This window comes from Triticum aestivum, chromosome 4A (genome assembly GCF_018294505.1).
Source record: "Triticum aestivum cultivar Chinese Spring chromosome 4A, IWGSC CS RefSeq v2.1, whole genome shotgun sequence".
Taxonomy (NCBI): Eukaryota; Viridiplantae; Streptophyta; class Magnoliopsida; order Poales; family Poaceae; genus Triticum; species Triticum aestivum.
The window spans coordinates 212,443,837-212,468,835 of record NC_057803.1 but is presented as its reverse complement, the minus strand read 5'-3'; the positions used below and the strand labels follow the sequence as shown (position 1 = coordinate 212,468,835).

Below are 24,999 nucleotides of genomic sequence, written 5' to 3'. Positions count from 1 at the left end.
ATCACGGCTATTCGAATAGATTAACTTCCCTGCAGGGGTGCACCACATAACCCAACACGCTCGATCCCATTTGGCCGGACACACTTTCCTGGGTCATGCCCGGCCTCGGAAGATCAACACGTCGCAGCCCCACCTAGGCTCAACAGAGAGGCCAGCACACCGGTCTAAACCTAAGCGCACAGGGGTCTGGGCCCATCGCCCATAGCACACCTGCACGTTGCGTACGCGGCCGAAAGCAGAACTAGCCCCCTTAATACAAGAGCAGGCTTACGTTCCAATCCGGCGCGCGCCGCTCCGTCGCTGACGTCTGAAGTGCTTCGGCTGATACCACGACGTCGGGATACCCATAACTACTCCCACGTAGATGGTTAGTGCGTATAGGCTCGTAGCCAGACTCAGATCAAATACCAAGATCTCGTTAAGCGTGTTAAGTATCCGCGAATGCCGAACAAGGCCAGGCCCACCTGTCTCCTAGGTGGTCTCAACCTGCCCTGTCGCTCCGCCACCAAGTAACAGTCGGGGGCCGTCAGGAACCCAGGCCCACCTCTACCGGGATGGAGCCACCTGCCCCTTCAGCCCCCAACTCCGAACAGTATCACAGGTAATGTAACAGTGTAAAGTATATAGTATATGCCCGTGATCACCTCCCGAAGTGATCACAGCCCAGTAGTATAGCATGGCAGACGGACAAGAGTGTAGGGCCACTGATGGAACACTAGCATCCTATACTAAGCATTTAGGATTGCGGGTAAGGTATCAATGACTGTAGCAACAATGACAGGCTATGCATCAGAATAGGATTAACGGAAAGCAGTAACATGCTACACTACTCTAATGCAAGCAGTATAGAGAAGAGTAGGCGATATCTGGTGATCAAAGGGGGGGGCTTGCCTGGTTGCTCTGGCAAGAGAGAGGGGTCGTCAACTCCGTAGTCGAACTGGTCAGCAGCAGCGTCGGTCTCGTAGTCTACCGGAGAGAAGAGGGGGAAGAAATAATGAATACAGAGCAAACAAAGCATCACAAAATATAACAAGGCAATACGCGGTGTTCGGTGTGCCCTAACGCGGTAGTAGGTGATACCGGTGAAGGGGGGGAAAACATCCGGGAAAGTATTCCCGGTGTTTCGTGTTTTCGGGCAGAGGAGCCGGAGGGGGAAAGTTGCGAGTTCGATAGGTTAGGGGTGTGTGGCGGACGAATGGGTTGCGTATCCGGATTCGTCTCGTCGTTCTGAGAAACTTTCCTGTACATGGTTTATTTTATATGATTTTATTTATGAAGTTTTAAACATTTCTGAAGTCCTGGAATTAAATTTAATCCAAATAAAAAAATGGCTATGGGTACAGAGGAGTGTACCCAGGAATGTGTGCGTGTGCATGACATGTGGGGCTGGAGGGCTCAGTTGACCCAGTCAAGTTTGACTGGTCCACTGATGAATAGTGACAATGGTGCCCAATTGTCATTGTCTTAGTTTAAGAGATTAATTAATCTAGCTTAATTAGAGATGGGAGCCACACATCATAGACAACAACTAAACTATTCTAGTTAATTAGATTAATTAGCCTGGGTCCACTTCTAATAGCCTTAGACTAATTAACACCTAATTTAGCCTAAACTAATTAGACCTACTAATTGGGTCGGCCATTGGCAGCGGCACACCCGGGCCTTGGCTGTGCTTGCCATGGCTAGCACGCACGAGGCACAAGCCACGGCGGCCATGGCCAACAGCGGCAGCAGCACAAGGAAAGCAGTAGCAGCGGCCGTGAGCAGCAGCAAACGGAGCAGCAGTGCAGCGACATCAGTAGCAAGCAGAGCAGAGTAGCGGTATGAGCAGCAACGCATCGCAAGGAGCAGCAGGGGCGCACTACATGGCCGCGGCCGATGGCCGGCGAGCAGCGGCAGGCAGAGGCGAGGCCAGGGCAGGCGCGCTTCAGCAGCAGTACGCCGCCGCAGGAGACGGTGGTTAAGCAGCAGCAGCTCACGCACGCGCTTACACCAGTACGCGTACGCGTACACGCGACGCGGGCTAGGATGTGCTCGGGGAAGGCAAACGGTGACCGAATCGAGGCGGAGGAAGGGGGATCCGGAGGAGGGCTCACCGGGGAGAACGTAGGCGAGCTCGGGGAAGGTCGGGGAGGCGCCGGTGGTGGAGATCGACGGCGTCGTCCGACGGCCGTGGCGGAAGAAGAAGAGACGTGCGTCGTCGATGATGCTCCCAAGCCTCAATCTGGTGGTGCAGACGATGAAGTAGACGACGGAGAACCTCATGGACATGGCAAGGTAGCGATGGGGAGTCGGTGGCCGCGGGATCGATGAAGGCGCGGTGACGAACAAGCTCGGGATCGAGGGGATCAAGTGTGGGGAAGGGGAGGATTGAGCTAGGGTTGTCCAGGGCGTCCGGGGTGTCGCCCTTATACTCCAAGGAGACCGGGGGATGGCCGGCACCTGGCCGGGGCGCCATGGATGGCCTCCACGTCCTCTGATTGTCTGATGAACAGAGAAAGGGGATGAGGGGAAGTTGGGCTGGGCCTAATCCACTAATGCACTAGGGCCCAAAACAAATAGTCCTACTTTGTCTATTTTCCTTTTTCTATTCCGTTTTCTTTTATTTCTAAAACGGTTATAGTTTTCTAAAATACACAAATGGTTCCTAAATTAGTATTACTATATTTACTACTGCCACATCAATTTGGGTAACTAAATAAAATAGTTTTGTAATTATTTATTATTTAAATGTATTTAAATAATAGTTTTTACTATTGCTTTATTATCATTTGAATATTTAAACATTTTATTAAAGTGTGGTTTCTCCATTATAATTACCTATGCATTATTTGGATCACTCAGAACATTTTAGTTTTAACATTTGAAAACTTTTATTGTTTGCTTTATTTTGAATTTGAATTTGAATGGGTTTCGAACTAACACGAGATTAGTAATAGTAATCGAGGTGACGTGGCATCGTTAGTGCGGGATTACTGTAGCTTGATTACCCGGGCGTCACAATTGTATGGAAGTGCATGAGAGTGATGGAGCAAGTGGGGGTTGCTTCTTTTTTGGAGGAGACCTGTGGCAATACAGTTGAGAGATAAAGATAAAAACTTCATAGATGTTACGGTGGGAGATGGTACGGATGAGGTATGGAGGTTTACGGGCTTCTACTGGGAGCCGAAGTGGGAAGATAAGCACTTGTCATGGTCGTGCTTGCATCATCTACACCAGCGAGTTAATCTTCCATGGATGATAGCTAGTGATTTTAATGAAATTTTGTATTCCCATGAAAAAGAGGGTGGAGTGCCGAGGCCAATGCACATGATGCAGAACTTTTGAGATGCCCTTGTTGATTGCGAGATGGAGGATATGGGATGTAACGGTGACCTTTACACTTGGAGGAGGAGGAGGCTTAGGGAAAGGCTGGACAGAGCGGTATGTAATGGCCAGTTTCATGGTTTATTCCCAAGTACAAAAGTCACTAACACTTCTCATATAAAGTCGGATCACAGACCCCTCTTCATTGATACCGAGGGGGATGGGCAGGTAGTTCCTCAAACCCATCGGAAGTGTTTTGAGTCGAGGTGGTTGCAAGAGGATAACATTATGCAAGTGGTGTCCAATGCGTGGGAACGTTCAGACCCGACAGCGCCAATTGCAGAACGAACAGCGAGTGTCCATTCCACTTTGCATGAGTGAGATCGCTCGATTTTGAAGGCACCCCAATGGCGTCTAAAGGAACTAAAGGAGGAGTGGAAAAGTTGCGGTCGGGCCCTCTCACTGATGAGGCGGGAGACAAGCAGCGAATTCTGTTAATGGAGATAGAGGAAAATTTGGAAAAGGAAGAGATCTACTGGGTTCAGCGCAGCCGAGCAAACTGGCTCAAATTTGGAGACCGTAACACCAATTTCTTTCATAATTTTGCATCGGCTAGAAAGAAGAGAAATTTTATAAAACGCCTGATGGATGACTCGGGTGTTTGGAGAGAGAGTAATGATGCTATGAGTAGTCTGATTAGTGATTATTTTCAGCACCTCTTCTCTGCTGAAGTAAATGTACTAGATATGAATGTTATCAATAAAGTTAAGAGGAAGGTTACGGATTATATGAATGATTCACTCATTGCACCGTATACAGAGGAGGAGGTAAAAAAAGCTCTTTTTAGTATTGGTGACTTAAAAGCGCCAGGGCCGGATGGGTTACACGCTATTTTCTACAAAAAATTCTGGCACTTGCTTGGAGGTGATCTCACCAAGGAGGTCCTGGAGGTTGTTAATACATGCATTATACCCGAGGGGTGGAACTCTACCACTATTGTCTTAATACCAAAAGTGAATAACCCAGAAAAAGTTACCCAATTTAGACCCATAAGTTTGTGCAATGTGGTATATAAGGTGATTTCAAAGATGCTTGTGGCACGTTTAAAGGTTCTCCTCCCAGATATTATCAGCGAGACCCAAAGTGCATTTGTGCCGGGCCGCATCATCAATGACAATGTCATAGTGGCGTGTGAATGCCTACATACGATGAAGAAACGGAAGAAGGGAAAGGTTGGCACTTGTGCAATAAAACTTGATATGCATAAGGCATATGATAGAGTGGAATGGACGTTCCTGGAGGCCATGCTCACCAACTTAGGGTTTCATGCCCAATGGATTCAGATGGTTATGTCTTGTGTGAGAACGGTTGAATACAAGGTACGGTTTAATTCCAATGAAACACTCCCCTTTTTGCCAACGAGAGGCTTGAGACAGGGGGATCCCCTCTCCCCCTATCTTTTTCTTTTGTGTGTTGAGGGACTGTCAGCGTTAATAGCTCATGAGGAAGAGGCGGGGGACCTAATTGGAGTGCAGGTATGCAGAGATTCACCAACTATATCCCATCTGCTTTTTGCGGATGATTCCCTAATTCTCATGAGAGCGGATAACCAGAATGCTAACACGCTGAGATCGATCTTGGATGAGTACTGTGCAGCATCCGGTCAACTGGTTAGTTAATCTAAGTGTTCTATTTTTTTCAGTCCTAATACAAATGTGGAAGTGAAGGCTGATGTATGCCAAATACTGAACATCATGACTGAGTCCATCTCAGACAGATACTTGGGCCTACCAGCCATGATTGGTGTGGACCGAGTGGACTGCTTTAAACACTTGATTGAAAGGATTCAAGCATTGGTAAATGGTTGGAAGGAGAGAACTCTATCTTTTGGGGGAAAAGAGGCTTTGTTGAAAGCGGTGGCCCAAGCCATCCCAACCTATGCGATGGGTGTATTCAAATTCCCAAAGAAAATATGCAAGGGAATCACTGGTGTAATGTCGCAATTCTAGTGGGGAGATGAGGAGGATGAGCGTAAGATGCATTGGTTTGCATGGTGGAGGATCTGTACAAAGGAGAGGGGAGGCATGGGATTTCGGTACATTCAGAGTTTAAACTTAGCGATGCTCGCGAAACAGTGCTAGAGATTAATTGACAACTATGATTCCCTATGTGCTCGAGTCTTACGAGCCAAGTATTACCCCACGGGAGATATACTAAACAGCCAGTTAAAGAAGGGTTCGTCCTATGTGTGGCAGAGCATCTGGTCAGGAATTCAAACTTTCAAACATGGTTGTATTTGGAGAGTGGGTAACGGAAACAAGATAAACATATGGGATGATTACTGGATTGCAAATAGTGCATCAAAGAAAATCCTTACAGCCCATGGGAACCGAGTTCTCACAATGGTGAACGAGCTCATAGACCCAACTACGGAAGAATGGGATGAGCAACTGATTCGGGACAACTTCTGGCATATAGACGCAGAACGGATTTTGCAAATCCCATTATTTCATGTGGAAACTGAAGACTATGTGGCATGGCATCTAACAAAGAGTGGAGTTTTTTCAGCACGCTCCGCTTACTATAAACAGTGGGAGATGAGCTATGCGTCAGAGGACAGCAGCTTGGTCCGATCAGCTATGGCACCGCATAAAGTTTGGGAAACCTTGTGGACTTTGAAAGTGCCTGCGAAAATAAAAATTCACATCTGGAGATGTCTACATAACACAATACCCTGCCGTAGTGTGCTAATGAACCGTCATGTGGGGAATATATTTGGCTGCCTGTTTTGTTCAGAAGGAGCAGAAGATCTCGCGCATATGCTGTTTAAATGTGCTAGATCACAAGAAGTGTGGAGATCTCTGGGAGTTGCAGACGATATAAATTTTGCTTGTCAAATGGATCGAGTGGGTTCAGCAGCTATAGAGTTTTTTCTCTGTGATACCTATTTTCGAAGACAATATAATGGTGTGCTTGAGCTACCGGAGTTGTTTACCACAACCTATTGGTATATTTGGTGGCAACGGAGACAGTTTGTGCGGGGTGAGGATGTTGCCTCTCCAGCGCGAATGGCCGTAGCAGTGGCAGCCCTATCTCTGAACTATGTCCGGGGAGCACAAACAAAAATGACACCAAAAGTGAACAACTGGCCGGGGGTTTTCGCTGGTCAGATAGTCATTAACGTTGATGCGTCGTTCAGAGAAGGAGATTATGCAGGATCTTGTGGAGTGGTCATCCGTGACTATCGTGGAAATTTCATGTCTGCAGCGACAGCAACACTCGACCATGTACCTGATGTTGAGACAGCTGAAGCTGCGGCTATATTAGAAGGAATGAAGCTAGCAAAGGAAACAGGGTGCCATAATGTGATAGTAAGATCAGATAATATCACGGTGGTGGAGGCACTCAAACTGAATGGAGGCTATTCTATGATGGCAGCGCCGGTGCTGGATGAATGTCGCAGTTATCTCGAAGATTTCGGGAAGTTAACTATTGAGCATTGTATTAGAGAGTCAAATAATATAGCTCATGAGCTCATGAGTTAGCATGTTGGGGAGGTGCCAATATTCCATCTCGATGGGTTCATGACCCGCCTGGTTTCAATCTAAATCTTTTAGATCATTTGATTAATAAAGTAAACTTTCCCGTAAAAAAAAACAGGTTGGGCCTATACACAAACTCATGATAAGCTGGACCATCAACTAATAAAAAACAGGCTGCACCATCCCACGAGCGATCAGACCATCCCATGTAATAAAAAAATAGGGCGTACAGGGTAAGAAACATGACCAAACTCTGAAGATCCTGCCCACAAAAAAACTGTACAAAGATGCCATCCCTCCAAACAAATCCAAACTCTCAGAAATTTGCAGAGATTTGATCTCTCCAAACAGAATATCTCTAGATAGGACCAAAATCTCATGGTTGCATGCATATAAAAAATCTCTCGGCATCCGAACAACCTTGTACATCATCTTCCTCCATTGAACAACACTTTAAGGTCAACTTCCTCCAACCAGTGGCACTTCGGCATTGGGCACCAGCCGGCTCCGTTGAGCAACTAGATCACCTCCAGTATGTACGATCTGCATGAAATTATAGATCAGACCTATTAATGGATAATGAGAGGATGTCGCCCACTATACCCCCACAAAAAAAATGAAAAACAAATGGAGACCCTCAATTACTCTGGGCAGTGCTAAACTAAAATCTTATTCTAGGGTGATCCTCTACTATATTTTGGGTTGTGGGATGGCTTCCATAGGCCTCAAATCAATTAAGAAGTACATGATAGTGCAGTATGGTAATCACTTGGAGTTTGTAGATTAGATAATGGTTCACATAATACTTTGCATGAGTACCTCGGTAATTTTGTCTAATAAAGTACTCCCTCCGTTCCAAAATAGATGACCCAACTTTGTACTAACTTTAGTACAAAGTTGTGTCATCTATTTTGGAACGGAGGGAGCACCTCATTAATCAGGTAGAGATTGCTTCGGTCGGCTTCTACTAAAAAATACTCATGATATTTGTGTATTCACATGATGATTGAAACTGAAGTTCCTCTTTATCATTAAAGATTTCTGCAAAACACTGGTCTCGAAAATTGATCTCCTTTACTTGTACGACCAAAAAATTATTTATAGGGTGAAAAGTAATAAAAATAATGAATATTCATAAACTTGAGCATTAATATGTAATAGTAGCACACCCACCATCAAGCGGGGCAGCTGGTCAAGGTCTCAAGCGGCCGAGAAGGGTACTCCCCTGTCCAATGACCAGCGGGAGCACCGCCATGATATTTATCGTCGTCCATCGCCACAGCAAAGCACGATCTCTAGGTCCACCACTGTCTGTAATAATATTATAATACCATCCACTTTAGCTTTATTTGATTTTTTCAAGAAAACGCAAAAGAGCTTGCATTTCATTGGATTGAAAAGAGAGCTTTAGCTTTATATTTGCACTCTCTAATGTGCAGGAATCAACAATGAAAAGAAAAGATGGGCCACATAACAAGGAAGGTTAGAAACCTGCCAAGATGGTTAAAACAAAACATATATGTAATCCAACAAGGTGATCCGTTACTAATGATGAATATTTTGTGTGTGCTATCACAACAAAATTAAAACAAAAAATGCAACAGTTCCAGTTAGGCGTTGGAGGTTCCTAATTAATTTTAGCTTCAACGATAAAACGTATTTTAAATTGTTATCTTATTGATGCAAGTCGAGACAATCAACAAAAATGGCAAGATTGGAAGGAGAATGAAACTTCAAGACAAGAAAAAGATACAACCTCCAATCATAAATGGAGATGTGCCAGACTTCGCGGCTACACACAAAGGAGAAACTTTGATCCATGCGAAGTAAGAAAATCTCCACAAAGTTTCACCCTTATGCAGGTTATCATCCATTTGATTTAATTACAGTTCTCAGTTCAATTTCTAAATTTTAAGAATGCACAACTGGTATTACAGTATACAGGAAGCAGCATTATGTACCTTGCTTATGCTTTGCACATCAGTTCTGCTATCTATGTGCAGCTCAAATATTTCAAAGCATGAAAACTTACCTTCATTAACTCGGTGGTTTTGATGTAGTAAAGTTGTACTCCCTCCGTTTTTATTTAGTCTGCATATTAGGTTTGACCAAAGTCAAACTTTGCAAAGTTTGACCAAGTTTATAGAAAAATATATAAACATTTACCATAACAAATCTATATGATGTGAAAGTACATTCAATAATGAATCTAGTGGTATTGATTTTTTATTGTATATGTTAATATTTTTGTTTATGAACTTAGTCAAAGTTCACAAAGCTTGACTTTGACCAAAGCTAATATGCGGACTAAATAAAAACGGAGGGAGTATCTCACACATTTTACCGTAAAAAAAGTGGTTATAAAGTTCGGACGCCCATGAATTTCCATATCTTTGAGTGCGGCTAATTTTAATTGCTCTATGAAATCACAAAAACATGTTACATTTTGGTCTATCTATAGCTAAGTATAACACGTATGCATGCACTGTGGCTAAAGCAAAAAATATTTTTCCATTCCCACAAGGAGAAATAAAGTGCTTCTGCCGGAGATGAAACAATATCTTACTTCTACTAATTAGGATTTATGTTTATGTAGGGCAAGTAACTCAACAAAAAGGGGGAAATATGACAGAGTTGGGAAAACGAAAAATGGGGACCTGCAGGTCGACCTTCGAAGAATGTTGTCGCTGTGGAGGATGAGGACCATGTCCCGAGCTGCCTCGAGTGGAAAGAGCGACAACGCTCTTGCTTGCGCGCTTGGGGAAGAGAACCTCGCCACCATCCTCACACCCAAGCTGGATCTAAGAGGGGTGCGGCCTACGGGAGATGAAATCCATGACCAAATCAACTACACGGACACCAATTACAACGGGTCAACGGCACTGTGCAGATCGATGATCTCGCCTCATCCATCGTAGTTTACCAGCAAAGGGCTAGGAGAACGAGGAGGCGTACGAGGAGCCAAACCAGCTGTTGTCCCTGTGGCAGCACCAGCTGCGGAGTGGCTTGAGGTGAGGACGAGGAACCTAAAGGCAGCGAACAAGAGAGCAAGCTGATGGGAGGAGCAGCAATTTTTGAGTGAGCAAAGAGAATAAGGAAAGGAGAAAGGTGATCGGGCAAGAGGAACATTGTCACTGAGTGGGTGGAGAGAACGGAGAAGTCCAGGAGACTACAGAATGGGGAAAGTGAACAATCATACTGGTGGGCCCATGAACCCGATTATGTTCTGTACACTGTGAGAGCAAACTATGTGACGTGAAAATATAAGCCACCATTGATACTACGGAGGGCACGTCTCTTAACTAAATCAAGTGATCATGGGAGCACATACCCACCAACATAGGTTTTATCGATTTATACAATATATAAGCAACAGAATAAAAATGTAAAAGAAAGATGTAAATGTAGTTAGCATATCTCGCCAAAAAAATACAGTTAGCATGACATGCATAATTAGCAAGTCAGGGATGAAGGGATCATACATACACACACACACACACACACACACACACACACACACACACACACACACACACACACACACACACACACACACACACATATATATATATATATATATATATATATATATATATATATATATATATCGACCAAAACCCAAATGTACTAAAAACAAGACTATGTTTGCAAGAGTTCTATATTTGAAATGGCGTCATATTTGGTACTCTCTACGTTCCATAATGTAGTGCGCCCACACTTTTCGAGATCCAACTTTTACCGTAAATTCAACCAACAAGACCGACTGCGTCGGGGACAAAAATTATATCACTAAATTCATATTGAAAATACGAATTCAGTGGTATGATTTTTGCTTCCCCCGCAGTCGGTCTCGGTAATTAAATTTACAGTTAAAGTTGAATCCCAGGAAACGCGAGCACACTATATTGTGGAATGGGAGGGAGTATAAAAAATTGTCAGATAAAATAGTATGATCTCACATTTATAACTTAATAAAATCCTAGCTCGTGCATCAAGCGGCCCACTTGGCTAGTTAATTAAATAAGAAATAGTGTGATATCCCATGATATCCATGTCCCAACAAGGAAAAACTACAACTGCACATGTAACTAGCAACGCTATAAGAGGGGCTGAGCAAAGCGGTAACATAGCCAAACAACAGTTTGCTAGGATGTTGGAAAAAGGTTAGAGGCTATCATGGCAATTTGGGAGGCTTGATAAACAAGTGGTAGGTAGCGCGACATAGCGATAGCATCGAGACAAATAGCAAAGCAAAGATAGTAGTGGTATCCAGAGTAACGGTCATCTTGCCTGAAATCCTGCTAGGAAGAAGACCGAATCCATGAAGAAGACGAGCCAACGTAGTCGAACAGATCCTCACAACCGCAACGTGACCGGAACTATCAAGAAGAAGCACAACCGGAAAGAAGCAAACAACATACTAAACATACATCACATAAACATGGCATGATGCACAACCAAGCATATGATGCATGTCCGGTTTAATGAAACATGGCAAGGCAAGGCAAAGTGCAACAAACAATAGTACACATTAAGTGGAGCTCAATATGCAACGAGTTGCATATTGACGAAACACCACATTTGAAGGAAATATGCCCTAGAGGCAATAATAAAGTTGTTATTTATATTTCCTTATATCATGATAAATGTTTATTATTCATGCTAGAATTGTATTAACCGGAAACTTAATACATGTGTGAATACATAGACAAAACAGAGTGTCCCTAGTATGCCTCTACTTGACTAGCTCGTTAATCAAAGATGGTTAAGTTTCATGACCATAGACATGTGTTGTCATTTGATGAACGGGATCACATCATTAGAGAATGATGTGATGGACAAGACCCATCTGTTAGCTTAGCATAAATGATCGTTTAGTTTTATTGCTATTGCTTTCATCATGACTTATGCATGTTCCTCTGACTATGAGATTATGCAACTCCCGAATACCGGAGGAACACCTTGTGTGCTATCAACAAACGTCACAACGTAATTGGGTGATTATAAAGATGCCCTACAGGTGTCTCTGATGGTGTTTGTTGAGTTGGCATAGATCGAGATTAGGATTTGTCACTTTGATTGTCGGAGAGGTATCTATGGGCCCTCTCGGTAATGCACATCACTATAAGCATTCCAAGCAATGTGACTAATGAGTTAGTTGCGAGATGTTGCATTACGGAACGAGTAAAAAAACTTGCCGGTAACGAGATTGAACTAGGTATGATGATACCGACGATCGAATCTCGGGCAAGTAACATGCCGATGACAAAGGGAACAACGTATGTTGTTATGCGTTTTGACCGATAAAGATCTTCGTAGAATATGTAGGAGCCAATATGAGCATCCAGGTTCCGCTATTGGTTATTGAACAGAAATGTGTCTCGGTCATGTCTACATAGTTCTCGAACCCGTAGGGTCCGCACGCTTAATGTTCGATGACGATCTGTATTATGAGTTATGTGATTTGATGTACTGAAGGTTGTTTGGAGTCCCGGATGAGATCACAGACATGACGAGGAGTCTCGAAATGGTCGAGACATAAAGATCGATATATTGGAAGGCTATATTCGGACATCGAAAAGGTTCCGAGTGATTCAGGTATTTTTCGGAGTACCGGAGAGTTACGGGAATTCGCCGGGGGAAGTAGTGGGCCTTAATGGGCCATACGGGAAAGGAGAGAAGGGCCTCAAGGGTTGGCCGCGTGCCCCCCCATGGCAAGTCCGAATTGGACTAGGGAGGGGGCGGCACCCCCCTCTCTTTCCTTCTCCCTCTCCCCTCTTGGAAAAGGAAGGGGACTCCAACTAGGATTGGGAATCCTAGTTGGACTCCCCCTATAGGCGCGCCCCTCCTAGGCCGGCCTCCTCCTCCTCCCTCCTTTATATACATGGGCAAGGGGCACCCCAAAGTCACTCCAAGATTTGTCTTACCCGTGTGTGGTGCCCCCCTCCACGGTTACACACCTCGGTCATATTGTCGTAGTGCCTAGGCGAAGCCTTGCGCCGGTAACTTCGTAATCACCGTCGCCACTCCATCGTGCTGATGGAATTCTCCTTCGGCCTCAACTGGATCAAGAGCCCGAGGGACGTCATCGAGTTGAACGTGTGCTGAACGCGGAGGTGTCGTACGTTCGGTACTTGGATCATGAAGACGTTTGACTACATCAACCGCGTTACTAAACGCTTCCGCTTTCAGTCTACGAGGTTACGTAGGCACACTCTCCCCTCTCGTTGCTATGCATCTCCTAGATAGATCTTGCGTGATCGTAGGTAAATTTTTTGAAATACTGTGTTCCCCAACAACATTCAAGTATTTAGTTCACTCTCGTTTATGCTACTCATCAATATTAAATGTTGTTAAGCATGGCAAGAGGTGAAGCATGACAAAACTACCTATCTAGGCAAGTTTAAATGAGGCCGGAAATGACAAACGACAATTTCGGAAGATCCCCATATGCATATTTTGGATTTGGTACTGTTCTGTCCTAAAGCATATTTTACTAACCGCTTATGCTTTCGGTCTACGAGAGTACGTAGAAACACTCTCCCCTCTCGCTTTATGCATCTCCTAGATAGATCTTGCGTGATCGTAGGTAAAATTTTTGAAATACTGCATTCCCCAACAATGGCATCCGAGCCAGGTCTATGCGTAGATGTTATATGCACGAGTAGAACACAAAGGAGTTGTGGGCGTGGGTATATACATATTGCTTGCCATCACTAGTTGTTTCTTGATTTGACAGTATTGTTGGATGAAGCGGCCCGGACCGACATTACATGACCGTGTTCATGAGACTGGTTCTACCGACGTGCTTTGCACACATGTGGCTGGCAGGTGTCCGTTTCTCCAACTTTAGTTGAATCGGATTCAATGAACAGGGTTCTTTCTGAAGATCAAAAAGCAAACACTATACCACGTTGTGGTTTTTATGCCGTAGGTAAGAACAGTTCTTGCTAAGCCCGTAGCAGCCACGTAAAACTTGCAACAACAAAGTAGAGGGCGTCTAACTTGTTTTTGTAGGGCATGTTGTGATGTGATATGGTCAAGACGTGGTGAGATATAAATTGTTGTATAAGATTATCATGTTTTGTTAAAGTTATCGACAACTGGCAGGAGCCTTATGGTTGTCTCTTTATTGCATAATATGCAAGCACGATATAATTGCTTTACTTTGTCGCTATGCGATAGCAATAGTTGCAAAAGCAATAGTTGGCAAGACGACCATGTGACGACACGTTGATAAAGATCAAGATGATGGAGATCATGGTGTCATTTCGGTGACGATGGAGATCATGACGGTGCTTTGGAGATGGAGATCAAAGGCACAAGATGATGATGGTCATATCATGTCACATATTTTGATTGCATGTGATGTTTATCTTTTATGCATCCTATTTTGCTTAGTATGATGGTAGCATTACGAGATGATCCCTTACTAAAATTTCAAGGTATAAGTGTTCTCCTTGAGTATGCACCATTGCGATAGTTCGTCGTGCCGAGACACCACGTGATGATCAGGTGTGATAAGCTCTACGTTCATATACAATGGGTGCAAGCCACTTTTGCACACGCAGAATACTCGGGTTAAATTGACGAGCCTAGCATATGCACATATGGCCTCGGAACACTGAGACCGAAAGGTCGAGCGTGAATCATATAGTAGATATGATCAACATAGTGATGTTCACCATTGAAAGCTACTCCATCTCACGTGATGATCAGACATGGTTTAGTTGATATGGATCACGTAATCACTTAGATTATTAGAGGGATGTCTATCTAAGTGGGAGTTCTTAAGTAATATGATTAATTGAGCTTAAATTTATCATGAAATTAGTCCTGATAGTATTTGCATATCTATGATGTAGATCAATTGCTCGCGTATAGCTTCCCCGTTTTATTTATGATATGTTCCTAGAGAAAACTATGTTGAAAGATGTTAGTAGCAATGATGCGGACTAGCTCCGTGATATTAGGATTATCCTCATAGCTGCACAGAAGAATTATGTCCTTGATGCACCGCTAGGTGACGGACCTATTGCAGGAGCAGATGCAAACGTTATGAACTTTTGGCAAGATCGGTATGATGACTACTTGATAGATTAGTGCTCCATTCTTTATGGCTTAGAACCGGGAATTCAAAAATGTTTTGAATGCCACGGAGCATATAAGATGTTCTAAGAGCTAAATTGGTATTTTATGCTCATGCCCGAGTCGAGAGGTATGAAACCTCTAACAAGTACTTTGCCTAGAAGATGGAGGAGAATAGCTCAACCAATGAGCATGTGCTCAGAATCAAGTGGGAGTTAATCTTCTAGATAATATAATGATTGACAGAGTTCTCTAGTCACTATCGCCAAGTTACTGGAACTTCAGGATGAACTATAATATGTAAGGGATGACGAAAACAATTGCCGAGCTCTTCGCGATGCTGAAATCAGCGAAGGTAGAAATCAAGAAAAGCATCAAGTGTTGATGGTTGACAAGACCACTAGTTTCAAGTAAAAGGGAAAGGGAAAGAAAGGGAACTTCAAGAAGAATGGCAAGCAAGTTTCCACTCCCATGAAGAAGCCCAATGCTAGACCCAAGCCTGAAACTGAGTGCTTCTGCTGCAAAGGAAATGGTCCCTGGAAGTGGAACTGCCCTAGATACTTGGCGGATAAGAAGGATGGCAAAGTGAACAAAGGTATATTTGATATACATGTTACTGATGTGTACTTTACTAGTGTTTATAGCAACCCCTCAGTATTTGATACTAGTTCAGTTGCTAAGAGTAGTAACTCGAAACGGGAGTTGCAAAATAAATAGAGACTAGTTAAGGGAGAGGTGATGATGTGAGTTGGAAGTGATTCCAAGGTTGATAAGATCACCATCGCACACTCCCTTTACCTTCGGCATTAGTGTTGAACCTAAGATAAATGTTATTTGGTGTTTGCGTTGAGCATAAATATGATTGGATCATGTTTATTGCAATAAGGTTATTCATTTAAGTCAAAGAATAATTCAGTACTGCAGGATGCTGCTAACACGACACTACGATCAAAGACCCTTTCACGAAACTGTGTGCGATGCATCAATCACAAATGGGGATGTAAAAAACCATCAAAAAGGTGTAAAACGTTGTAATGGAGGATGCGTCAAACACGGTTCGGATTTTAGTTGCGTGTGCGATCTAGGGCATACGGTTCAGTCCAATGAACTGTTTGCGATGAGGCGGAACAAAAGAAACGGGCAGCCTGATGAAGGCGTGTGCGATATAGAGCATATGGTTCACTCGGATGAACTGTTTGTGATTAGGCAACACAAAAGAAATGGGCACCCAGATGAAGGTCTGTGCGATATACATCATACGGTTCACTCGGATGAACTGTTTGTGATTAGGCAACACAAAAGAAACGGCCAGCTAGATCAAGGTGTGTGTGATTGAGGGCATACGCTTCAGAAGGATTAACTGTTTGCGATTAGGCAACAGAACAGAAACGGGTTAGCCAGATCAAAGTGTCTGCGATTGATGGCATACACTTCACATGGATGAACTGTTTGTGATTAGCCACAACAAACTGAACCAGTTAGATAGATCAACGTGTGTGCGCTAGACGGGCACACCCATTCTAATTAAAAGAAGCATGCGTGATGGTAATAACGAGCGCGCGCGGTTGTTGGAACAAGACGTGTGCTGACATTGCCTATTGCGGTGCACCCTATGGTGCAAATGCCACGTACGCGGCCGAGAAGGCGTACCTGCCCACGTTACGCCTTCCAGGAATAGTGCCGCACTTATAACCGTCAATAAATTTTGAGCATGCGTCCCGTCACATTCCAAATTGCAAACCTGTTCACACCGATCAAAACCTAAATGGTTTCCCACTTAGGAGCGTATTACTACGTGGTTCTAATTCTACTACTCCAAGATGACTGCACATTCCTCCTCAACTCCTCATCCACAAAAGGTCAAAAACAAACAAGTCATTCATCATCGTTCCCTTGCGTCCGCCATGGCCAGCGTGAGTTCTGGGTCGAGAGATTGCCACCAGGGAGAGGCGAGCCTAGAAGCGGGAGCACGAGAGATGTCCCGCCTCGCTGCGAAAGCAGTCAACCTGTCCCGCTGCACAGCCGTAGCAGTAGAGAGGTCCCCCCGCGCCGCTGAAGCAGCACGGAGGACCCGCCGCACCATCGATGCAGCAGACTGGTCCGGCTGCGCCGCGGAAGCATAAGAGATGTCCCGCTATGCCACGAATGCAGCGGAGATGTCCTCCCGCGCCGCGGCGGCCTGGGAAATTGCCTCGCGGGTAGGCGAGGACTCTTACACACGCATGCGTGCCCTCGTCCTAAGGCAGATAGACCAGATCTCCAGGTGGGCGAGGTTGCAGGATTACTTGCAAGCCTCATTTGAACAGTCTATCGACGTCATCCAACAACTAAATGAGAGCAATGCGAAGCTCCAGACCGAGTGCGACCTATTGAGGGCGAAGATCATCGAAAGTGCAGAGCAGCAGGAGCAGACCATTGCCTTGTTGAAGAGGACCGGCGTCATCGTCGAGAAACTTATGGACGAGAATGCCATGCTGCGCATCGAGCGTAGAAGGCTGGTGGAGGAATCCGTGGATGCTCTCAACCAGCATCTTGAGGACAAGAAAGAGCTCGTCGCTGCCCGCCACGGAGACTAGTTCTTGCTGTGGCTTCCTTCTTCTTTTGCCCTTGTGTATATCGGGCGTTGCCACATGTGGCTTTTTTTAATTATGTTTATAAATATGTAAGACAATTATTATCCAATTTCATCGTCCTTATATCCATCATGCTTGCTATAAGTCGCAGTCGATGCTATATAGGTCCGTTGGATCTTACATCAAGATCCGTGCAAAACTTTCTTTTCAGATTTTTATTTTTCTCTCTTAAATCTCAGTCCAATGAGACATACAGCCATGCCATAGAACAAGTGCTCGGATGCTATTAATGGAGACGTTGGGAGGGAGGTGCGCGGCGGGTAGCGGTCAAAAGGGCTCTCCCCCCGATGAGCACGCGCAGGGGTATGATCGCACGCCTCTCGTACTCAAATAGCTACCCCGCACGACACCTCCTAGCCAATTAAAAAGGGGACGCGTGGCCGCACATAATTGGTAAGTCGAACGCCCACGATTTTAATAATACTTGTGTTTCCAATTTGTAACGTGACAACACTTGTTCAAAAATGACTTTGTTGATTGTTAATGTGTGTGCCTTTGCAAATCGGACAGAAACATTACCACATCATGTTGGTGCCATGTCATGAGACCACGCCCAGTTTCATGATTTTCAGGAGTGTTTTGGAATTACAGGAATTAAAAAACCAAGTTTCTCAATCTTTTTGGTCGAGTCACGACGCCCAGATGTTTGAATTTCACTCTCATCTCTTGCATGGGACCTAGAAATTCACCCAAGGACACACATGTGATTTTTCAAACAACTTTGGTGCACTGGAGCATGTGCTTGTAGTTCAAATTTGAATTATGCACATTAAATGCCCAGAAACTCAATTAATGTGTAAAAAATGCCAAACGAACCCGGAATAATTCCAAAATTTAGCACGGTTTTTCTATTTGGTCTAATCTGGCTGTGTAAAAAAATTAAGGCGGGAGAAGGTAGTGTACGTATGTCGTTTCGCACATGGAGGTGACACGTTCCGTCTTGGAACCACGAGCCTTCTTGAGGGAAGCTCCGGTTTGCAAGAAGCTTACACCAAATCTTGTCCCAATTCGTCCAAAAAAATTACCGCAGCATGTTGGTGCCATGTCATGACACCATGCCAAGTTTCATGATTTGCAGGCGTGTTTTGGAATTATAGGAATGAAAAAACCAAGTTTCTCAATCTTTCCGGCTGAGCCACGATGCCCAGATGTTTGAATTTCACTTGCATCTTGTGCATGGGACCTAGAAATTCACCCAAGGACACACATGTGATTTTTCAAACAACTTTGGTGTATTGGAGCATGTGCTTGAAGTTCAAATTTGAATTACACACATTAAATGCCCAGAAACTCAATTAATGTATAAAAAAGGCGAAACGAGCCCAGAATAATTCCAAAATTTAGCACGGTACTTCTATTTGGTCTAATTTGGCTGTGTAAAAAAATTAAGCCGGGAGAAGGCAGTGTACGTATGTTGTTTCGCACACGGAGGTGACACGTTCCCTCTCGGAACCACGAGCCTTCTTGAGGGAATCTTTGGTTTGCAAGAAGCTTACACCAAAGCTTGTCCCAATTCGGACAAAAATATTATGTTGGTGCCATGTTATGACACCATGCCAAGTTTGATGATTTTCAGGCGTGTTTTGGAATTACAGGAATTAAAAAATCAAGTTTCTCAATCTTTCCGGCCGAGCCACGATGACTAGATGTTTGAATTTCACTCCAATCTCTTGCATGGGACCTATAAATTCACCCAAGGACACGCATGTGATTTTTCAAACAACTTTGGTGCACTGGAGCATGTGCTTGTAGTTCAAATTTGAATTATGCACATTAAATGCCCAGAAACTTAATTAATGTATAAAAAAGGTGAAACAAGCTTGGAATAATTCCAAAATTTAGCACGGTACTTCTATTTGGTCTAATCTTGTTGTGTAAAAAAACTAAAGTGGGAGAAGGCAGTGTACGTATGTCGTTTTGCACACGGAGGTGACACGTTCCCTCTCGGAACGACGAGCCTTCTTGAGGGAAGCTCCAGTTTGCAAGAAGCTTCCACCAAAGCTTGTCCCAATTCGGCAAAAAAGATTACCACAACATGTTGGTGCCATGTCATGAGACCATGCCAAGTTTCATGAATTTCAGACGTGCTTTGGAATTACGGGAATTAAAAAACCAAGTTTCTCAATCTTTCCGGCTGAGCCACGACGCCAAGATGTTTGAATTTCAGTCCCATCTCTTGCATGGGACCTAGAAATTTACCCAAGGACACACATGTGATTTTTCAAACAACTTTGGTGCACTGGACCTGTGCTTGTAGTTCAAATTTGAATTATGCATATTAAATACCCAGAAACTCAATTAATGTATAAAAAGGCCAAAGGAACCTGGAATAATTCCAAAATTTAGCACGGTACTTCTATTTGGTCTAATCTGGCTGTGTAAAAAAATTAAGTCGGGAGAAGGCAGTGTACGTATGTCGTTTCGCACACGGGGGTGACACGTTCCCTCTCGAAACCACGAGCCTTCTTGAGGGAATCTCTGGTTTGCAAGAAGCTTACACCAAAGCTTGTCCCAATTCGGACAAAAATATTATGTTGGTGCCATGTTATGACACCATGCCAAGTTTCATGATTTTCAGGCGTGTTTTGGAATTACAGGAATTAAAAAATCAAGTTTCTCAATCTTTCCGGCCGAGCCACGATGACTAGATGTTTGAATTTCACTCCAATCTCTTGCATGGGACCTATAAATTCACCCAAGGACACGCATGTGATTTTTCAAACAACTTTGGTGCACTGGAGCATGTGCTTGTAGTTCAAATTTGAATTATGCACATTAAATGCCCAGAAACTTAATTAATGTATAAAAAAGGTGAAACAAGTCTGGAATAATTCCAAAATTTAGCACGGTACTTCTATTTGGTCTAATCTTGTTGTGTAAAAAAACTAAGGTGGGAGAAGGCAGTGTACGTATGTCGTTTTGCACACGGAGGTGACACGTTCCCTCTCGGAACGACGAGCCTTCTTGAGGGAAGCTCCAGTTTGCAAGAAGCTTCCACCAAAGCTTGTCCCAATTCGGCAAAAAAGATTACCACAACATGTTGGTGCCATGTCATGAGACCATGCCAAGTTTCATGAATTTCAGACTTGCTTTGGAATTACGGGAATTAAAAAACCAAGTTTCTCAATCTTTCCGGCTGAGCCACGACGCCAAGATGTTTGAATTTCAGCCCCATCTCTTGCATGGGACCTAGAAATTTACCCAAGGACACACATGTGATTTTTCAAACAACTTTGGTGCACTGGACCTGTGCTTGTAGTTCAAATTTGAATTATGCACATTAAAAGCCTAGAAACTCAATTAATGTATAAAAAGGCCAAAGGAACCTGGAATAATTCCAAAATTTAGCACGGTACTTCTATTTGGTCTAATCTGGCTGTGTAAAAAAATTAAGGCGGGAGAAGGCAGTGTACGTATGTCGTTTCACACACGAAGGTGACACGTTCCCTCTCGGAACCACGCGCCTTCTTGCGGGAAGCTCCGGTTTGCAAGATGCCTACACCAAAGCTTGTCCCAATTCGGCCAAAAAAATTACCGCAACATGTTGGTGCCATGTCATGAGACTATGCCAAGTTTCATGATTTTCAGGCGTGTTTTGGAATTGCAGGAATTAAAAAATCAAGTTTCTCAATCTTTCCGGCTGAGCCACGATGCCCAGATATTTGAATTTCACTCCCATCTCTTGCATGGGACCTAGAAATTCACCCAAGGACACACATGTGATTTTTCAAACAACTTTGGTGCACTGGAGCACGTGCTTGTAGTTAAAATTTGAATTATACACATTAAATGCGCAGAAACTCAATTAATGTATAAAAGGCCAAACTAACATGGAATAATTCCAAAATTTAGCACGATACTTCTATTTGGTCTAATCTGCCTATGTAAAAAAATTAAGGTGGGAGAAGGCAGTGTATGTATGTCGTTTCGCACACGGAGGTGACACGTTCCCTCCCGAAACCAGGAGCCTTCTTGATGGAAGCTCCGGTTTGCAATAAGCTTACACCAAAGCTTGTCCCAATTCAGCCAAAAAAATTACTGCAGCATGTTGGTGCCATGTCATGACACCATGCAAGTTTCATGATTTTCAGCCATGTTTTGGATTTAGAGGAATTAAAAAACCAATTTTCTCAATCATTTCGGCTGAGCCACGACACCCAGATGTTTGAATTTTATTCCCATTTCTTGCATGGGACCTATAAATTCACCCAAAGACACACATGTGATTTTTTAGCAAACTTTGGTGCATTGGAGCATGTGCTTGTAGTTCAAATTTGAATTATGCACATTAAATACCCAGAAACTCAATTAATGCATAAAAAAGTCAAACGAACCCGGAATAATTCCAAATTTAAACACGACACTCATGTACTAGTTGCATGTTCACTGTACGTAAATGTTCTAGCAATTCAAACACCATCCTTTCCCTCCGTAACACCATTTTGTCTTTCAAAACATAATGAAAAAAATCAGGTATACCACAAACAGTTTACTAGAAAGAATCGTGTGGGATGCGATATAAAATATCTTGGCGCATCGTCTTGTCTGGCTTACGCAGGAAGCTTCGTCGTCTACAGTCCACCGCCCCCGCTTGAACCACACTTGCGCGCCAGTTTCTCGCGGCATCGAGCGAATTTTTTTGCCACCGCGGAAATATCTATTTCCCCGCCCCCTCCCTCCTACCAAAAGCCACATTTCCACTGTTCCTCCTTGCTTTCCAAGTTCAAACCTTCTCGCCGGCAACCTTTCTTCTTGCAGCGCCGCTTCCTCACCGGCTACCCTTCTTCTTGCAGTGCCGCCTCCTCGCCGGCGACCCTTCTTCTTGCAGCGCCGCCTCCTCGCCGCCGACCCTTCTTCTTGTTGCGTGGCCTCATCGATATGGTCAGGTAATCCACACCCCGCCCACACCATCCTCCTCCTTTCCCGTCCCACATGCCCCGACTAACGGAGCGACACCTTCCACCAAAATCACTGCCCCCTCCTCCAATTAAGCGCCACCCACAACCATTTTACACGCAGTATAACGTGGAGCTGAGTAGCATGCGGCCGCACGCGCGAATGAGATCGCTATGGCTGACATGCATGTCGACCGCCAGATCTTGGAGGAGCACCTCGTCTTCGAGGCCACCGTCGACACCGCCACGCGGTTGTCTACTTTAAAATACAGTTCGTGATGTTTTCTCGAGGCCACCGCCAATGCCTTCTAGTGATTTGTCATCTGTAATGTTAATATGCAATCTGATGTTCATTCAATAGTTTGGTCCTCTAAAATGTAATGTTCAGTTAACACTTTGGTCCAACAATTGCTACATTTCGTAGTACTGTTCTCAAGCATTCTTTGTTTTGTTAACTGTCTTATCTTCTAGTACATGTTTCTATTCTTCAATGTCGTGCTCAGTTAACTATTTTGGTTCATTTGGTCTGCTGTCCATTTAACTGTTTGGTTCAGTTCTGCAATTTGATTTTCATTTGTGTGGGTACAATTTTGTATTGTTATGCATGTGACACCAATCGAATTTGGCTGTACTCAATACATATTCTACTGATAGTATGGCAACTCTCAGTTAACCTGATCAAGATCTTCCTTATGTGTGTTGCAGGGAAACAATGGGAGACACTGCGGTTTACCATCGAGGTTTGTTCAAGCAGGGTCCTTTGGCTAATAGCACATTATTGTGCAGTTGCAGGAATCATTCTAATATTTAGGTTTCTTACAATTTGGTCTTGCACATGTAGGTCCTGCTGTCAGAGGCTTAGACCCACTGTTCGACCCATTTTGCATATGGGGAAATGAGATGTCCATGAATATCAGTCAAGTCAAGAAACTCAGAAAGATTGTTAGGATGAAGAAACTTGCGACGAATAACAGCAAGATCTTTGTTTGCACAATGAAGAAGACATCAGTCAACTATAGGATGGTACCAACTCTTTTACCTTGTTTTTACCCCTTGCGCCATTTCAAAATTTACAACAGCGATTTATGCATAGCTTTGTTTTCAGTACTTTTCAAAGCAGTTCACCGATGATTACCTCTCAAACCACCTGCATGGTCAAGAGGCGAGGAAGGTATTCATTCAACACCCACAGTACAATATTGAAGTCTTGCTGAAGAGGACAAAGGTTGGGCGGGCAATTATCCATAGCCACTGGCCTAAAGTTGCAAGGACATTCAACATCACTGAAGGCTCAATATTTGCCTTCCGCTTCTGCAGTTTCCCAGATGAGATTCATCTGTCTATTTACCGTGTATGATGCTACTTTCCAAGGTTTTTGATGCTGCATGTGAAACTTGGTGCTGTTGTGTAATGGCGTAACTGAGTGCCGAAGCTATCTGATGTAATTTGATTATGAAATCCTGGTTGCTTTTATATAGATATGAAATATCTGGCGTGTTTTATAAGAAATATCAGTTTGATTACTACATGGGTTATCAATAATAGGCTAATTACCCTACTTATTGGGGTTTTCTATTGCAAACGGTTACTCAGACAGCACCGTGGGCGATGAACTCAAACAACCCGCACGGTTAGGCATGTTCGATCAACTAACAATCACACACGGCTTCCGGCAGCGAACTGTTTGCGTTAGGCCACCTTGCACAAATGTTTCCACACAAAGAACTGTGTGGGATGTACATACCTACGGAAATGATTTTCTGGGATTCACCGTGTGGGATGTACATACCTACGGAAATGATTTCTAGGATTCACCATGTGGGATGTACATACCTACGGAAATGATTTCTGGGATTCACCGTGTGGGATGTATGTACCTACAGAAATGATTTCTGGGATTCACCGTGTGGGATGTACATACCTACAGAAATGATTTCTAGGATTCACCGTGTGGGATGTACATACCTACGTAAATGATTGGGTTTCCATGCCTCGCCCGATCGCACACGGCCCCAGCCTGGGTCCCATGAGGGCCTATCCCCGACGATTTCTGGGTCGTGTGGGAAGGACACCATATCGCACACACTCACTTGGCGACGGTTCCAAATGCCATCATGGAAAGGGGTTTTAAACCGTTTGTTTAGGACGTCGTTGTACCAGTGATTGTTGTTCTATTTACATGAATAAAACCTTCTATGGTCATACACTCAATATAAATGGTTTATTGAATCTTGATCGTAGTGATACACATATTCATAATATTGAAGCCAAAAGATGCAAAGTTAATAATGATAGTGCAACTTATATGTGGCACTGCCATTTAGGTAATATTGGTGTAAAGCGCATGTAGAAACTCCATGCTGATGGACTTTTGGAATCACTTGATTATGAATCACTTGATGCTTGTGAACCATGCCTCATGGGAAAGATGACTAAGACTCCGTTCTTCGGAACAATGGAGTGAGTAACAGACTTGTTGGAAATAATACATACTGATGTGTGCGGTCCAATGAGTGTTGAGGCTCATGCGGGTAT

The 24,999-nt window shown here is 43.8% G+C and overlaps 1 protein-coding gene across 6 annotated transcripts; it reads right to left on the bottom strand.

The window, feature by feature from the left end:
- Positions 1-7,035: 7,035 nt before the first annotated feature.
- LOC123081939 (uncharacterized) lies at positions 7,036-9,999 on the bottom strand. 6 transcript variants are annotated; one of them, XR_006438856.1, is made up of 5 exons: positions 9,772-9,999; positions 9,506-9,665; positions 8,881-8,939; positions 8,022-8,159; positions 7,036-7,391 (listed from the first exon to the last, which is right to left on the bottom strand). XR_006438856.1 is itself a non-coding variant. In XM_044504433.1 (5 exons), the coding sequence occupies exons 1-4, from the start codon at positions 9,975-9,977 to the stop codon at positions 8,041-8,043; spliced, it is 543 nt and encodes a 180-aa protein (XP_044360368.1). In that variant the 5' UTR covers positions 9,978-9,999; the 3' UTR covers positions 7,036-7,391; positions 8,022-8,040. The 6 variants fall into 6 exon arrangements, 2 of the variants coding, with proteins under 2 accessions (XP_044360368.1, XP_044360369.1); XR_006438857.1 differs by having other exon boundaries at positions 9,518-9,665; XR_006438858.1 differs by having other exon boundaries at positions 9,804-9,999.
- Between the last annotated feature and the right edge of the window lie 15,000 nt (positions 10,000-24,999).